The 18,319-nt window shown below is 52.4% G+C and overlaps 1 protein-coding gene across 1 annotated transcript in view; it reads right to left on the bottom strand.

Annotated features, from left to right (window-relative positions):
* The window catches only part of Gng7 (G protein subunit gamma 7), a 68,529-nt gene that overhangs the window by 5,228 nt on the left and 44,982 nt on the right, over window positions 1-18,319 (bottom strand). Inside the window, exon 3 of the mRNA XM_027419291.2 lies at window positions 1,868-1,984. Within this exon, the coding sequence (XP_027275092.1) occupies window positions 1,868-1,951 (84 nt within the window). The 5' untranslated portion in view covers window positions 1,952-1,984. The remainder of the gene's footprint in view (window positions 1-1,867; window positions 1,985-18,319) is intronic.

Raw genomic sequence — 18,319 nt, forward strand, 5'->3', positions numbered from 1 at the left:
CCCAGGAAAAGCCCCGCCTGTCATCAGACCTGGTCAGTGGGAGGTGTCATACCCCAGCTGGCCCCTGGGGTCCCCATGAAGATGACCTGAACTCTGCTGCAAAGCATCTTTCTGTCACAACTCTCTGGAGTCTCACTGATCCCCCAGCTGCAGCTGCAGCATCAGCTCACTCAGGAAGCTGGAGCCTGTTACCCCTGCACTGCTGGGTGTCCAGTCCATTAGGGTTGCTGGCTGTGCTTGGCCACTATTTGGTGTTGTTTTGTTTTTCTGAAATGGGGTCTCATGTAGCTGATGGTGATGGCCAGCACCACATGCTGGAGAGGACCTGGGGCCTTGTTCATAAACACTCTATCAACTAAGCACTGTACCCACTGAGCAATGCACTGTCTTCTGTTTTGGAGATGAGGTCTCACTCTGTTGTTAAATTGGCCAGAAAGGATACTCATCTGTGTCCCAAGTGGCAGTAGGGGCATGACAAGTACTCACCAACACATCTACCTTCCATGGCACTTATTTGAAACCCCCAGTTGTCTTGAGATGTTGGGGACACTGGGAATCCGGATTGGCCAAGCTGCCCAGTCCTGGGGACAATTCCACCCACACAGGGAAAATTGTCACTCAGAGCCTGTTGGCTGCTCGATTTGTACACTCAGATGTAGACTTCTGCTTGGAAAATCGCCCTCTGTGACCCCAAGAATAGCTTGTAAGGCCTCAGAATAGCTAATGTAGGCACAGGACCCTTAGGTCCCCTTCCACAGAGTGCTCCCTGGCCTCTATAATTGTGACTAAAGAGGCGGTGCAGAAGTCCAGAGTGCCTGCCAGGGTGACCAGGCTAATAACAGCCCATGCCACCCGCAGACTGGACTAGCTGAGGTGGGGACTCCTCCTGACTTCAAAGAGGGTGGGATGAATCACAGAGCGCCCTCCCCCTCAGGCCGGGGATTGGCACCAGCTCAGACAAAAAAACCACTTCAACAGGGACCTCTGCCACAAGGAATGCTTGAGTGTGCAGGCCTGTGGGAAGAAACCTGCAGCTGGGGCCCACAGGCCTCCTGTGAGGTGTCCTCTGCCTGGCCTGGCCACAAGGGCTGGGGTCACCTGGGATCAAGCCCATTTGTGACCACATAGCACCAGGCCCTCCGGAAAGGATTCTAATGATCCCCACAAAAAAGTGCCTGGGGCCCAGCGCCCCTTCCTGGTGAAGGGGTGAATGAAGGACTGAATGGGTGTGTGCTGGGGCCATGTTATCAGCTAAACAATGTTTGGTGGTGCTGGACATGGAACCTTTTGGTGTGTTCTGTCCCTGACCACACCCCAGCCCCTCACTGGGAGATTCTAAGCGGGGCTCCATCCTCAAATCCAACAGTCTTTTTTTTTTTTTTTTCTCGAGACAGGGTTTCTCTGTGTAGCTTTGGAGGCTGTCCTGGCACTCGCTCCGTAGACCAGGCTGACCTCGAACTCACAGAGATCCACCTGCCTCTGCCTCCCGAGTGCTGGGATTTTAAGAACAAAAAAAAGAAAAAAGAAAGAAAGAAAAGAGAACCACACCAAACTGGAAGCAGCTAGACCCTCATCTGCTCCATTCCTCTGTCTATGACTCCTGTTCTCATCTGTGGTAACCAAAAAGACAGACAGAGCACTGCTTCTAAGAGGGCGACAGGTGAGAAAAAGTGCCGCCAGCCAGAGGCAGACTCATCATGATCAACCCAGTCTCTGGCCCCAGAACACTTTATGTTTCTCAGCCACACACAACAGCTGTCTCTTTCTGCTGAGAAGCTCAGAGAGCCTGAGTGCGTGTCCCAAGGTCACACCGCCGAAATCTAAGCTGCGAGCAGGGCTCTCTGGCCTCCTCTCCCCTGGCCCTCACCTTCATGCGTTCAATCCCAGCTTCAATGCGCAGCTGCTCCACCAGCTTTCGAGCCTGGGCCACATTGTTAGTCGCTGACATCATCAGCCATCAGCGTGGACCCCAGAGTCCAGAGAGCTGTAGGGCACAGAGGGACATGAACCTGCTGCTCAGACCCCTGACCCCGCCAACCCACTGACCAAGCCAACCCCTGACCCCGCCAACCCCTCAGAGGACGAGCCAGATCGACTCCGTGCCTAGCTGCTCAGAGCAAGGGGGGACACCCAGCACCTGCCACTGTCTGTCCCTGTGGGTGGGGTGGTGGTGGCCGGCAATCACTGGCCCACACTACACAGGGCTCCTGGAGAAGATGGATATGATGGGGGATAGTTCCAGGGTCTGCGGTTACCCAGGCCCTTCCCTCAGCCATTCATACAGTCATTCATTCACTTAGGTCTAGAGACTTGTGACTGGCATGGCCCAGGCTGGGGCTGATGATAATTCAGCCAAAGACTGTCTGTCTGTTCCGAGCTAAGGAATTCAAGCAGGACGGCAGTAGAGCCAGTGACCTGGGCATGGGCTCAGCGACCCAAGGTGGGTGGGACAAGCATGAAGGCTTCACTTTCATTTCCTACATGATATGGGCTTCCTGGGGAAGCCATCGAGAGAGGAACTCTGCAGACAGCAGTGGGGAGGGCTACTGGGGACAGACCCCAGGGCCTCCTGAGTTCTGAGCCACACCCCGGCCCCTCCTCTATACTTATTTATATTTTGTGTGTCCTGAATGTAGTCAGAGGACAACCTGGAGGATTCACTTGTCTCTGGGGATTGACCTGAGTTCTTTAGGCTTGGCAGCAAGTGTCTTTATAAGCTGAGCCATCTCAGAGGTTCAGATATTTTATTGCTTAAAAATACCTGTGTATGCATGCCATTTTGCATGTGAAGGTACATGAGCCAAAGTGTGCGTGAGTACATTTGCATGCATTACAGCACCCATGCTGAGGTCAGGGGACAACTTATGGGAATCTGTTATTCCTTCCATGTGTGACCCTGTGACTGAACACAGGTCGTCGGTCAGTCTTGGCTGAAATCATCTTTTCCAGCTGAGCCCTCTTGTCAGCCCTTGCCCAGTTTTATCAAATGTCACTTAGGAAATGCTCAATAGCATCACTTTATATTTCTTTGCTGCAGCTAGATATGAACAAACAGCAATTTTTGTTTGTTTTCTTTTGAGACAGAGTCGCCATGGGTAGCTGGCCTGGAACTCCTGGCCATTCTGCTTCATTTTTTTTTCTTTTCTTTTCTTTTTTTCCCCCAAGATAGGGTTCCTCTGTGTAGCCTTGGCTGTCCTAGAACTCTCTCTATAGACCAGGCTGGCCTCGAACTCACAGAGATCCGCCTGCCTCTGCCTCCCGAGTGCTGGGATTAAGGGTGTGCACCACCAATGCCCGACCCCTGCTTCAATTTCTTAAGGTGTGGGCTGACAGGCACCATATCCAGTTTAACAATGTTCTTAATCAGGTTTCAATTAATAATGATAATAAATCTTTGGCTCTATCTAGCTCCTTGGGGTGTGTGCACACAACTAGCACCTCTCCTGGGGGCAGAGAATTGGGAGCTTCAGCATGTGGCTGCAGAGAACTTGCTCATCAGGGCTTCTAGGCAGGACATGGAAACCACTTCGACTCCAGCCAGAGATTTCTCTTGAGCTAAATATAGTTAGATACAGAGAACCAGCCAGGCCTTGGCAGTGTTTTCCTGGGAAGATGGGGAGTGGAGGGTGGGGACAGTCCAGCTCAGCACATGTGAGTGCACATCCATGTAAGGATGTGTCTGAGAAAGGGTGTGTGTGGAGATAGGAGCCCAGATGGGGGCCCAGATGCAAGTGGGAGCAGGTCACTGTCTGTGTGTGTGCATGGGGATCTCTGCAGATAGGCACATGGCATAAGCTGTGTACATGCTAAGCCATTGCTTGGCTCAGAAGCCCCGGCCCCAGCCCCTCACTGGGGGATTTTAGGCAGGTGCAGGCATCACGCAACCCATCCAACCCCACCTGGTCTCCTGTTCAGCTGAGATCCTAAAGGACAGTTGTCAAGATGGGTGCAGCATTCTCAGCCTCAGAGAATCACGTGGCCATGGGAGGCAGAGGGGGAGAACAAGCCCCTCAGCCTGGCCCTGACACGAATATTATTTTAAGGTGTGTGACTTTGTTTATGCTGCATTTAACTCTGTGAACCTGTGTTACATTGCCTGTCTAAAACACCTGGCTGTCCTAATAAAGAGCTGAATGCCCAATAGCAAGGCAGGAGCAAGGATAGTTGGGGCTGGCAGGCAGAGAGCAGAAAGTAAGAGAAGAAACAAGGAAGAGAAAACTCCAGGGGCCAGTCACCTAGCCACCCAGCCACCCAGCCACCCAGCCACCCAGCCACCCAGCCACCCAGCCACCCAGCCACCCAGCCACCCAGTCATCCAGTCACCCAGTTACCCAGCCACACAGCAATCAATGGAGTAAGAGTAAGAAGACAGATGTAAGAGAAAGACAAAAGCCCAGAGGAAAAAGGTAGATGGGATAATTTAAGAAAAGCTGGCTAGAAACATGCCAAGCTAAGGCCAGGCATTCATAAGTAATGATAAGACTCTGGTGTGATTTATTTGGGAGCTGGGTGGTGGGCCCCTGACAAAACCAAAAGACTAAAAAACAAGCCACTACAAGGCTCCACCATGACCATGCCCCCAGCCCCTCACTGGGGGTTCTAGGATGGCACTGCTCATGTGTACGCGCGCGCGCGCGCGCGCGCGCGCGCACACACACACACACACACACACGTGCATGCCTCTGCATATCTCAGTATGTACATGGATGTGTTTGCCCACAAACAGGTCTGGACATGTTTTTGTCTTCCATGCTTCTCGTACACAGCTGCCTTTTTCCACGGGTCAGCTTCACTATGAGGTTCGAATCAGGCCCTTGATGCACCTCTGCAGGCTGTCCCCTGTTGTTCAGGCAGAGGTATGTGTCACCAGCCAGTCCCTGACTCATGGACCAACCATGCCCACCCCCCACACCAAGTAGTAAGTCAATAACAGCCAAACACCTCTGAGTCAGCGGGGCTCAATCTGCACAGACAGCTGGCCACAAGGCTGGGCACGTGGCAGCCCTGGGTGATAGATCTGTGGGTGGAAAGGGGCCTGCGGAGCTCCTGGTGGTGACTGCAGCACAGATGACTGTAGCTCAGAACTCAGGGCATCACTTGGGGTGACTTGGAACATTGGCCTATCAGGACAGCCCTTGCTCTTGGAGCAGCCCTGATTTGCTGCTGGAGCTGCAGTCAAAGGCCCAGAAGCCAGGGCTGGGTTTTAGCTCTCCTCATGGGGAGAGCTATAATTACGCCTTAGGTGTGCTGGAAGGGGGGGGGGTGTGAAGTGGCAACTGTGCTTGGTGGAGACAGGCTCGCAGAAACACAGAACTGAAAAGGATGAATGACACGGGTGCAAAGGAAATCTCCTGGGTGCTGGGTCACCGTGGGGAGTACTGGGTGCTGTACATGGTGCCTGGCCTCCACCCCCTCCATGCCTGGAGCACCCGCTATGACAGCCACACATGTCTCTGGTGTTTTTTGGGGCCCGTGGGGCCATGTCACTCCTTTTGTGGTTCCATGGACTCTAAGAGACCCTGAATCCCTGATCACCGGCCCTACTGAGGCACCTGGTGTTGGAACCTGGTATCATGCTGACCCCGGCCCCTGACGATGGGTGGGACATGCACACATGCATTCAGGCACATACTTAGGCAGCTCAAAGGGCCCTGTGTTGCGTGGTCATGTCATGGCTACATCACTCGTTACAGGGCTGCGTAAGGACTCAGTGTGCATGTGCAAGTCTCCCCTTTAAGTGAGCACCTCCATGTGTTCGCCTCTTCCTCTTTGCTTCTGTCTTCTCACTCTTCCCCCCCCCCCCTGTAATAAACTCTATGGTTAATGTATCTCCTAGTTCGTGTTCCATCGAGCGTATTCCATCTAATTTAAGCAAAAGAACAACACCTGGAACCCAACATGCTGAGTGGGGAGGGAGAGAAGAAGTTCCAGAAGCTGGGTCCCCTGGGAGCCTCTCCTAAGGTCTGGGGCAGGGACTTTGGCCAGGTGTGCTCAGACTCCCTTGACGGATCTGTGGCCCTGGCATCACGCAACCCATCCAACCCCACCTGGTCTCCTGTTCAGCTGAGATCCTAAAGGACAGTTGGTCAAGATGGGTGCAACATTCTCAGCCTCAGAGAATCACGTGGCCATGGGAGGCAGAGGGGGAGAGCAAGTCCCTCAGCCTGGCCCCGACACGACAGGGAAAACCACAGGTTAGAGGAATAAGGCGGGGACAGAGAGGCACACACCTGCAGTCTCAAGAGGAGAGAGGCAGAGCCTTATCTACACAGTAAATTCTAGGACAGCCATACTACACGGTGAGCCCCTGTCTTAAAATCCATAGATAAGTGAATAAGTCCTGGGTGGCTGTGGCACACACCATTAATCTCAGCACTCCTCAGCAGGTGGATCTCTGTGAGTGAGGCCAGCCTGGTCTACAGAGTGAGTTCCAGGACAGACAGGGCTACACAGAGAAACCCTGTCTCAAAAATAAACAAACAAAGGATGTGTTGCTCTGTGGCCACAGGGAGACAGTGTGACCTTGAGGCAGCCAAGGAGAGACTGGCAAGACCAGGTCACACAGGAAGATCCTAGGGCAGGCATGGATGTGTGTGTCTCCACCCTAGTACTCAGGAGGCAGAGGCAAGAGGATCAGGAATGCAAGGTTATCCTTGACTACACAGTGAGTTCAAGGCCAGCCTTGGCTACCTGAGACCCTCCCCCCATCCAACAAAAGAACCACCACAAAAGTCAATAAAGAAAATGGAGGGGACATTGGGACATGACAGCAATCCTTTCCCCCACCCCCAAGATAGGGATTCTCTGTGTAGCTCTGGTTGTCCTGGAACTCACTCTGTAGATCAGGCTGGCCTTGAACTCACACAGATCCACTTGCCTCTGCCTCCCGAGTGCTGGGATTAAAGGCGTGCGCCAGCAACACCCGGCTGACAGGGTTTCTGTTAAGGGCTTCTGCACATACAGTGAAACTCTGGGTTCACTGTGGACAGAGATTTTAGAGGTACATATGGCCACGTACCCACCACCAGGACACAGGCCACTCCTGTCATCCTGACTTCTATACTGTGTGTCATAGCAGCTGACCTCAGTAACCTTGGCTCCGTTCTTCATTCTTGCTGGAGGTTGGAAATCCTGACAGGGGCCTTACATTGTAGTGGCCTGGCCTCTTTCTCACACATGATGTCACCACGATTCACGCACTCATGCCCTGTTCTCACGGGTGAGTAATACTCCATCAAAGGCAGAAGACGACTCAGCCATAAGGCTCTGCCGACAAGCTTGAGAGCCCAAGTTCAAGCCCCAGGTCTAACAGAGCAGATGGTGAGGACAGACTTCCTGAAGTTGTCTGAGTTCCACACATACCACAGTGCAGGAGCACTCACCATCTCTCTAGCTCCTGTTTTGTTTGTTTTGGGGACAGGACTCACACCACTGAGCACCCCCCCCCATTGGCCCTGTGACTGAAGATGACCCAACCCCCCTGCCTCAGCTCTGCAGTGCCTGTTGCAATGCTTTGCTTTCAGTTACAGGCAGTCTCAGACTGGGTGTCAGGGTGCACTGCCTGGACAGAACAAAACAGCAGAACTGACAGCCCTGAGCAACAGCACCCCACACCCGACCCCTGTGACGAGTGGCAGAGGGCACCAGGGCCTCAGTGTGCTGGGGGGTCAACAGGTCCTGAGGGTGCAGAGAGTCCTGGCCTCACTCAAAGGAGCTCCCAAGTGGTGACAGGGTGACATGTGTTCCCTGGGGCAAAGTTTCCCTTATTGGGAGAATCCTGTGACCCCAGCAGGTCTGTAGGTGAAATGTAAATGCTGGGACTCTGGTGGCTTCACAGCTCCCAGAGCTTCCTGGATCAAAGCTGCCGCTAACCAAGTCCAGTTTCATCGACACACAGAGGACCCTATCAGTACAGTGCTTGTAGCTCAGTGGGTAGGGTGCTTGTGTAGCACACAGGAGGCCCTGGGCCCCATCAGAGCACCACACACACCCTGCCATAGTGGAGGATTGGAAGTTCAAGACCAGCCTCAGTTACATAGTCAGTTTGAGGCTAGCCTGTGCTATATGAGACTTGGTCCCCACAAAAATAAATAGTAAGAAAAAGAATACACTGTCTGTCTCTGAATGTGGAGAGCCGTAGAGAGGACAGAGCCCACAGGCTACAGTGCAGAGATGCTCCCGGCTCTGGACATCTCTTGGGAAATCTCCAGGTCCCTGATCCAGGGGAAAGGGACCCTGAGCAGCGTTGGCCACAGAGAAAGCCTCATCCAGATCCAGGTCAAGAGTCAAACACAAATGCAGTGTGAGTAGAGGTGGTGCCATGACCAGGGCGTCCTGCAACTGTGGTCAGGCCAGTTTGCCAGATTCTGTTGAGAAACCCTTTATAGCTTCGGGCTCCTCCCCTGACCTGTCCAGAGGCTATGGGGACACAGGAATCACCACCACACGGCTGGCCCCAGGGAGACCTGGAAAACTCAGGAGCCCAGGCTGAGCATGGTGGGCAGGTGCTGGTAGCTCAGGGGGAGAGTGCTTATGGGGTCATCTGGTTTAGATCTCACCTAGATAAAGGAAACCTGAGGGACCATACACAGCAGTGCCTACACCTGGTGTGGTGGCTCATGCCTGCCATCCAACACTGGGGAGGTGGACGCAGGAGGATTAGGGGTTCAGGTTCACTTTCTGGGAACCTACTGACTGCTTATGATTCCATATAAAGTCTTCCCCTGAAACCCAGTTGCGCAATGCTGTGGCAGAGTCCACAGAATGGCCAGGTCCCGGAGCAAAATGAGGTCACTGCCGGGACCTGGCTCTGTCCCAGGTCCAGAAGACTGAGGTTTGGTGGATACTCTGGAATCCCACTTCCCCAGGCCCTGGATTCAAATCTCGCCTTCTGTGCCCAGAGAACAAGTATTGCTTTGAGATGAGACACCCCTGAGGCAAGAGTTCCACATCTGTGCCCTCTTCCTGAGGCATGTCATCTTTGGAGGAAAACACCTGTAGATTGACACCTTTGCACAGCCATGGTGAGATGATGAGGTCAACTCACCTGTTTGGGGACAGAGAAAGAAAACATGTGGTGGAATGCACAGTGTGTGTGTGTGTGTGTGTGGGGGGGGTTATGGTAAAAAGTTCCCAGCCAGGGGAATGCGGAGGTAGACCTAGCTGGCAGAGTGCTTGTAGCTTAGTTGGTGGAGTGCTTGTAGCTCAGTGGTTAGGGTGCTTGTAGTTTAGCTTGCTCAGCATGTAGAAAGCCCATTCCAGCATGGGAAATGGTGATGCAGGCTTGTCATCCAAGTACTTGGGAGACAAAGACAGAAGAATCAGAAGTTCAAGGTCATCCTGTGTACATAGGGAGTCTGAGGCCAGCCCAGGCAACATGAGACCCTGGCTCAAGTAATAATGACGATGATATACCGAGAGAATACTCTGGAGTGGTGAAAATTTCTGTGTTGAAGTAATCCTCCTGCGTCAGCTTCCCAAGTAGCTCAGGCCCCTCTGCATGGCACTGTAGTCGGCTGGTCTGTGTGTATAGAGACTGTCTCAGTCTGGAGCCCAGGCCAGCCTTGAAAGGTTCAGGCATTAAGCTGGCCTGGTCCGGGTACCTGGCAGAATGCACTCAGGCAGGACCTGGTCAGCCCAGGGTTCCACGGGAACTAAGTCTGCACACAGGTGCAGAGGACCCTTTAAAAGACAGGTCCTGCCCACTTACGTTTTCTTACTCTCTTGCTCTTACCTTCCTCCCCTCTCTCACTCCCCCTCCCCCACCTGGGATAAACTCTATGATTAATTAATGTACTCTATGGACCACGTTCCATCTCGTGCCTTCTAATTTTAAACTTAAACAAAAGAAGAACAAGCCTTGAACTTGTGGTGACATCTTTCCTGATGCTGAGGTGGCAGAAGTGCCTCACCATGCTTGGCCTTTAAGCAAATTAAAAATAAACATCTTCACATGTATTTGTGTGTGTGTGTGTGTGTGTGTATGGTGTATGTGTGTGTGTGTATATGGTGTGTGTATGGTGTGTTATGGTGTGTATATGGTGTGTGTGTGTGGTGTATATGGTGTGTGTATGGTGTGTGTATGGTGTGTATATGGTGTGTGTGTGTGTGGTGTATATGGTGTGTGTATGGTGTGTTATGGTGTATATATGGTGTGTGTGTGTATGTGTGTGTATGGTGTATATGGTGTGTGTGTGTGTGTGTATGTGTGTGTATGGTGTATATGGTGTGTGTGTGTGTGTATGTGTGTGTATGGTGTATATGGTGTGTGTGTGTGTGGTGTATATGGTGTGTATATGGTGTGTGTGTGTGTGTATGTGTGTGTATGGTGTATATGGTGTGTGTGTGTGTATGGTGTATATGGTGTGTGTGTATGTGTGTGTATGGTGTATATGGTGTGTGTGTGTGTGTGGTGTATATGGTATGTATATGGTGCGTGTGTGTATGGTGTATATGGTGTGTGCGTGATGTGTGTATAGTGTGTGTATGGTGTGTGTGTATATGGTGTGTGTATGGTGTGTTATGGTGTGTAAATGGTGTGTGTGTATGGTGTATATGTTGTGTGTGTATGGTATATATGGTGTGTATATGGTTGTGTGTGTGTGTATGTGTGTGTATGGTGTATATGGTGTGTGTGTGTGTATGTGTGTGTATGGTGTATATGGTGTGTGTGTGTATGATGTATATGGTGTGTATATGGTGTATATGGTGTGTGTGTGTGTATGTGTGTGTATGATGTATATGGTGTGTATATGGTGTATATGGTGTGTGTGTGTATGTGTGTGTATGGTGTATATGGTGTGTGTGTGTATGGTGTATATGGTGTGTATGGTGTATATGGTGTGTGTGTGTATGGTGTATATGGTGTGTATATGGTGTATATGGTGTGTGTGTATGTGTGTGTATGGTGTATATGGTGTGTGTGTATGGTGTATATGGTGTGTGTGTGTGGTGTATATGGTGTGTATATGGTGCGTGTGTGTATGGTGTATATGGTGTGTGTGTGTGTGTGTGTGGTGTGTGTGTGTGTGTTGCCTGTTCATCTGTGCACAGCATGCAGTACCTGCAGAGGCCGGAAGGGGACGTTGGGCCCCCAGGACTGGAGTCACAGGTGGTTGTGAGCCCCGCGTGGGTGCTGGGATCCGAACCCGGGTCTGTCCACACCAGTATGGCTCTACTTTAGAGCCCACAGGCCAGTATCAGTTTCTTCTTCCCGCCCCAACCCCTAACTACTGTAGGAAACAATGACATTCAGAACCAAAAATGCTGGGACCTGTGGATGCCAGGCATAGCTCTCATAGTTGGGACAGCGCCACTCCCCCAGGCCGGGAAAGCACGGCCACCCCTCCCCGCCTCCTCCTGGTGAGAAAGTCCCCGCAGCTCAGATTCCTGTGTCAAGGGACAGGAATGTGGGGAATGCAGGGGGGGGGGGTCCGCCAGGTGGGGGAAGGAGCCGCAGGAGGGAACTGGCTGTGTCTCTATCTGCGCCTGTCACTTTCCAGGAAGGTTCTTAAAGATCACAGCCTCCAGCTGGGGTGGCCCCAGGGGCTTCCAGGTGCCCTGTGCTAGCCCCCACCCCACCCCGGCGTGCCTGGTGGCAGAGCAGGCAGAGACCGGAGAATGCGGAATCCAAGGGCATCCTTAGAGAGGGTGAGGCCAGCCTGGGCTACATGAGACCCTGCTTATAAAAAGAAAAAAAAAACAAAAGGATTGGAAATGAGCTCTATTTAATTCAGACAACAAAACCAGTGTCCCATGGAGAACACTAGACAGGCTGCATTAGACTGGGGGGGGATACTGAGCGCACTGGGCTCTGCGCGGGGCTCCTCCCTGACCACGCCCCCAGCCCCTCACTGGGAGATTCTGCGCGGGGCTCCTCCCTGACCACGCCCCCAGTCCCTCACTGGGGGATTCTGCGCGGGGCTCCTCCCTGACCACGCCCCTGCCCTCCTTTTACTTTCTGTTCAGAGCAAGGCGTTCCCAAACTGCGCGGTCCGGCCTTGAACCCTTCCCTCCCCAGCCTGCCAGGGCAGGTGACAGGCTCGGGCCGGCGCAATGTGTCACGCCTGCCTCCCCTCCAACATCTAGGAGTCTCGCTGATTTTCCCTCCCCGGTTTCTCGTCCTGACTGCCAAAAAGAAAGTTAAGAAATAAGTAGAAAACAAACAGAAAACGCAACAAAACCGCGAGCGGATGGGCAGGAGGAAGACGCTCCCAGCACACGGTGTGCAGAGAGGAGCCGTGAAACCTGCAGAGAGCCTGGCTCCACCCCTGCAGAGGGCCACAGGGCCGACGGGGCACCACTGTATACACAGGCCTCGGATACAATTGCACACGACTGTATACAGCGGGACCTTGGTGATGACTGCATGCTTCTGGGGGCATACGCACAAGGAACCGGGGATGATTACAAGCTGCTGGGTCATGTGATAGATTGTGTGGAACCCCCCCCCCCCCGGAAATTGCCAAACTGCTTTCAGCCGGTTTGGTGGTGCCAGTGTATTTTTCCAGTTTAGAAACTGGCTTCTCCTGGCCCATGTTCACTCTGTGGATCCAGACCTAGGGGCTCCCACAGGGGGTGACATACTCAGGGAACGTGGGGCCATGCAGCCAACACTCAGGGAGCTCTTGGTGTGGAGTGGGTGCAGACCTCACAGAGAATGCTGCTAAACAATGTCCCCAGCACCCAGGGGGACCTCGGCTTGGGATCCATACAGAAGCTGATGTTGACAGCAGAGCTGGCCTTGGCATTTACCAGCCTCTGAAAGGCTGCTCTTCTATGCTGAGATGGGAACCCTCAGTACACCCCCTGGCCCCCAGCGGGCTCTCAAGTCACACCAGACACTAAAGAGGACACAGAGAAAGCCGAGGACAGGGGATGGCACCTGAATGTCCACCCATGGAAAAGTGCATTTGGGGTTCCCTGGTGAACCGTCCCTAGGGTGGGTGGGCCGAGCCTGCAGCTTCTCAGGGTCACTTGGTCACACAGGGGCAGGGTGGGGGGTTGGCCATGTGAGGACACTCAGGAGGACGTATTTCCAAAAGCAGCATCTGTGACTCGCTGAAGCCGTGGTCCCTTTGTTCACACACTAAATGGGTCCCTGTGTGGCTATATTTAGAAAAGGGTCAAAGAATACCCATGAGTAAAATGTCCACAAGAGGGAAAAACGGATTGGCCAGGAAGGTCCTCCCCTGCCAGGACAGAGCCCCCAAATGACTTGTGATGACAGAGAGTAACACAGCCACTGATGGCCTGCCACCTCGGTGACAGGAGCTGGAGAGAATGGACCACTGTTTATCCATCTGGCCCTCTGGGGCAGTGGGTGGTGGCCTTTGGTCCCCTGGGGCTGTGTGTGTGTGTGGAGAGGGTGGCCCTGATCATGTGAGAGTTTGTAAGCTTGGGAATGGGGGCTGGGCCAGAACACAAAGCCCCATGACTCCTGTCACCCATTCTGTGCTTCCCGGCACTGAGGAAATGCTGTCACCCTGGATCCACACCAGAGCACAGGGCAGCACTGGTCTCGTGAGCCTACAGCTCCTGGGTGGAAGGGAGGGAGGGTTGGCTTGGAGAGACAGGGCTGTACTGGGGGCTAAACAAACTCCTATACATCTCATTAAAACCTTTCTCAGGCTGTGCACAACCTCTTGGATATTACTTTTGTACAATCACACTGCAATCGCTAAAATAAATCATTGCAAACTAGGTGGATCTGCAAAGCTGGGGGTCAGAGCATGGCACAGGTTCCCTTGGCTACAGCCCAGGATGGAAAGACAAGGACAATGCCCACAGTGGCCTCCTGCCTAGCACAGCATCTACAGGGCTGTGGCCCCTTCTGCTCTTGTCAGAGCCCTCAGTGCAGAGTCTCCTGCTCTCTCTGACTCTGTCTTGCTCTGAGGACTGTGTGGTGATACTGTGCTTTGAATGACCCAGGACAGTCCCCAGCTCAGTTTTCGTCCCCCTGCTATGAGAGGTGACATGCTGTCCCAGGCCTCAGTGTTTCATGTGTAAATGTTTACAGGCCACCCACTCTCAGCACGTTCTAGAAGCTGGCATCCAGATCTGGCACTCCATGGCAGGGACAAGTGTCCCCAGGTGCACAAAACCCATTAATCCTACTTCCGTGATATTATTCTGTCCCTAGAACCAATGTCCTTCCTAAGACTGGGGCTCCTAAGGCCAGGCAACCTGGGACAGAGGACCAGCCACACATGGAGCTCAGTGGGTCACTCAGGGCACATGCATGGCCTTGTTTTTGCTGTGAGGGAGGTGACAGCCCAGCCAGAGAATAGTAAACCCTGTGGCTGCTCCCAAAGTGCACATGAAAGTCCCCACACTGCCCTCCAGTGCTGGGATCTGGACTCAGTGTCCCTCAGGGCAGGCATAGCAAGCTCTTACAAACCAACAAGGCTGTGGCCCATTGAGGTTCTAGGTTCAATCCCTAATACTGCAATAAAGAAACAAAGGGTCAGGGGGAAGCTGTGCAAAAAATCAGGCACGAGTTTGAATCCCAGCATCCACATAAGAAGCTGGGAGTGGTGGTGCAACCCTGTGGTCAGAGCCTGGAGCTGGGGGGGCAGGGGCGAGGAGATGGGGGGCAGGGTGCACTCCCTGGCCTCAGTTCCTGAGTCAGTGACTTTCAGGTTCAGTGAGACCCAGTTCAGAAAACATGCTAGACAGCCGTGCGTTGGTGGCACACGCCTTTAATCCCAACACTCGGGAGGCAGAGGCAAGAGGATCTCCATGAGTTCAAGGCCAGCCTCATCTACAAAGAGAGAGTTCCAGGACAGCCAGGGCTACACAGAGAAACCCTGTCTCAAAAAAACAAAAGACTGGTATAACTATGCTAGTAAGTTAGACAGTCGGCCTAAAAGACAGGAGAGATGGAGAGATGGCTCAGAGGTTAAGAGCACCGACTGCTCTTCCAGAGGTCCTGAGTTCAATTCCCAGCAACCTCATGGTGGCTCACAACCATCTGTTATGAGATCTGGTGCCCTCTTCTGGTGTGCTGATACACATGGAAGCAGCATGTTGTATACATAATAAATAAATAAAATCTTAAAAAAAAAAAAAGACAGGACACCAGTTACTAGAAAAAGACAATGACTAAATCAGACATGACTCATATTAAATTTAAAAAAATTTTACTTTATGTATATGGGTGTTTGCCCCAAGTGTGCCTGGTGCCTGCAGAGGCTGGAAGGGGGCGTCGGGTCCCCAGAACTGAGTCACAGGTTGTGAGCTGCCGTGTGGGTGTTGGGAAGCTATGTCCTCTGCAGGAACAGCTGGTGCTTTAACCATTAGGCCAGCTCTACTGCTGCTTTTGCAATATTCTTACACAGCAAAAAGGACCAGACCTACACACATGAGACAGAACTGATCCACAGGGACCTGGATTTGAACAGACTCCTAGCTCTGAGGCTATTCTGTGGTGACAGGAGTTCCTCCTGGGTCACCAGCATATGCAACACTGTGGATTTCACTGGGGAAGAAGCTTCATGTTGAGTGTGTCCGCAGAAAACCAAACAAATGTCAAACACCAGGTCTTGGTCTTTCCCTCATTTTTTTGTTTTTGGTTTGGTTTGGGTTTCTCTGTGTAGACTAAAATATTATCACTCACGTGAGACTCAGAGCCCTACTTCTTCTGCACTCCACTTTGGGGGATTCAGAGAGGCCAGGCCCTGCAGAGTAACCAGGCAAGGTGACACAGGTCTGTCACCCAGGGCTCAGGAGGCTAAGGCAGGAAGGTCATGAATTCCATTCCAGCTTGAGCTACCTGAGATGATGTCATAAGCAAAGAAGACAAGATAGACAAATGAATGAAATTAGAGAGAAGCGGCTTTCTCCCCCAGATGGGGACAGTGCTCATACTCCCATTTTTGTCTTCCAATCCATGTTATTCCGAGTGGAGCCCCTAGCCAAGTCACAATGCACAGAGGTACACGTACCAGATGAAGGAAACAGAGTTTCAGCGGCCTGAGTCTGCATGGGACATTTGGGAGGGTGCCTTCTCCTGGTTCCTTTGATGTGAGCCACACACAGGCAGGGTGGAGAAGCAGAAGTTAGGGGAAAACCTATGACCTGGGACAGATTCCTGTCAGGTGAATGGGGGCTGGAGAGTGGGATCTGATGCCAGCACAGGCTGGGGTCAAGCTACAGGAAATGAAGCATGTGACAGCACTAGGGGGAGGGCAGACTGTGGGCCAACTGTCTGGCAAGCACTGGAACACACACACACACACACACACACACACACACACACACACACAATCACACACAATCACACACACCACACACCACACACTCACACAGAGACATACCACACACACTCACACACACACAATCACACACACACACACCACACACACACAATCACACACACACACACACATACACCACACACATACCACACACACACCACACACACCACACACACTCACACACAGACACACCACACACACAATCACACACACACACACCACACACACACACCACACACACACAGACACACATACATATTGGGAAGGAAACCCAAATCTAGCAGCATGGAAGAACTCCTCGCCCCTGATCATGCCCCCTACCCCCATTTACTTTTTTTTTAATTATTTTTTTTAAAAAGTGTATGTTTAGCCAGGCAGTGGTGGCGCGCACCTTTAACCCCTGCTCCCAGATGCAGAGGCAGGCAGATCTCTGTGAGTTTGAGGCCAGCCTGGTCTATAGAGTGAGTTCCCAGACAGCAAGGGCTACACAGAGAAACCTTGTGTCAGGAAAAAAAAAATTATGTTTGAGTGTCTACGTACGTCAAGGGTGTCTTCTGGCCTGTGGAGGCCAGAAGAAGGTGTCAGATCCCTTGAAGCTGGAGCAAGGCGGTGGCCAGCTGCTCTGTGGTGCTGGGACCCAAACCCAGCTCCTCTGCAGGAGCACTGAGGGCCTGTACCCGCTGAGCCACCTCTCCAGCCCTCTTCTCACTTATTTTAGAAACAGAGTTTTTTGCTTACTTGCCCCAGCTGGCACATGCATAGGGAGGCCAGGGAACACCCCAGGTGTCAGGTGTCATTCCTAGGCTGCTGACTCCTTGTTTATTGAGACAGTAGGCTAGGCTGAGCAGCCAGCAAGCTCTAAGGGTCTTCCCGTTCCTGTGTGCCCGGTTCTGGGCTTACACGGATGCTAAGGGTGGAGCTCAGGTCCCCTTTCTTACACAGCAGGCGCCTTACTAGTTGAGCTCTGCAGCTTCTGTCTCAGGCTCCTGAGCAGCTGGGCTGACAGAGCTTCTCCCTCACACTGCAGAATACCGGGTGGAGCTGAAGAGGGGACATCAGAGGAAACAGGTCCTATCCCTCCAGCTCAGGTCTCAGCTGGCAGCTTTGTGGGGTCCCTGGTGAGACTGGGCAGTTGGTAGTCCGTGGGTCCATCCCATCCCTCCAGGCCACTCTGCAGTGGGCTGTCCTTGGTAAGACCAGCCCAGGCCTGACTTCCTGCCCAGATTGGACAGGTCACATGGCAGGAAGCTGTTGCCCTGTGGCTGGGGAGCTCCCCTGAGATCTGTGCCAGCCACACCAGCCCCCTCCTCACAGACAGCCGATGTTCCCACAAACTAGCTGGGTTTTTTCCATCCACACAGTGGGAGGGTGCAGAACCTCCTACCAGCCCTGATATTGGAGGAGGCCTGAGGCCTGGATCCTTCTCCCTGGGGCATCCTGGGCCCCGCAGGATGCTGAATTCACTCTCTGTCCCGAGCTCCTACAGCTGGGACAGTCTGTAGGCATCACTTAGGTATCCCAACTCACACAGAATCAAATTACTCACCCCTGAGGCTCTGGGACACACCTTCTGCAGGCTGCTAAGGGTGGCCCCCAACTACCGGGATCCCATTCCTATCACCCAAGCACTGGGGTCTTGCACCACCATACTCAGCCTCTCATATGTGTGTGTGTGTGTGTGTGTGTGTGTGTGTGTGTGTGTGTGTGTATGTATGTATGTACGTATGTGTGTGTGTATGTACATATGTGTGTATGTACGTATGTATGTGTATGTACGTATGTGTGTATGTATATATGTGTGTGTGTGTACGTATGTGTGTGTATGTACATGTGTGTACGTATGTGTGTGTATGTACATGTGTGTGTGTAGTATGTGTGTATGTATGTACGTATGTGTATGTATGTATGTGTGTGCATATGTATGTATGTATGTGTGTGCATATGTATGTATGTATGTGTGTGTATATGTATGTATGTACGTTTGTTTTCTGAGACAGGGTTTCTCCATGTAACAGCCCTGGCTGTCCTGGAACTCACTCTGTAGATCAGACTGGCCTTGAACT

This window comes from Cricetulus griseus, chromosome 5 (assembly GCF_003668045.3).
Source record: "Cricetulus griseus strain 17A/GY chromosome 5, alternate assembly CriGri-PICRH-1.0, whole genome shotgun sequence".
NCBI lineage: Eukaryota > Metazoa > Chordata > Mammalia > Rodentia > Cricetidae > Cricetulus > Cricetulus griseus.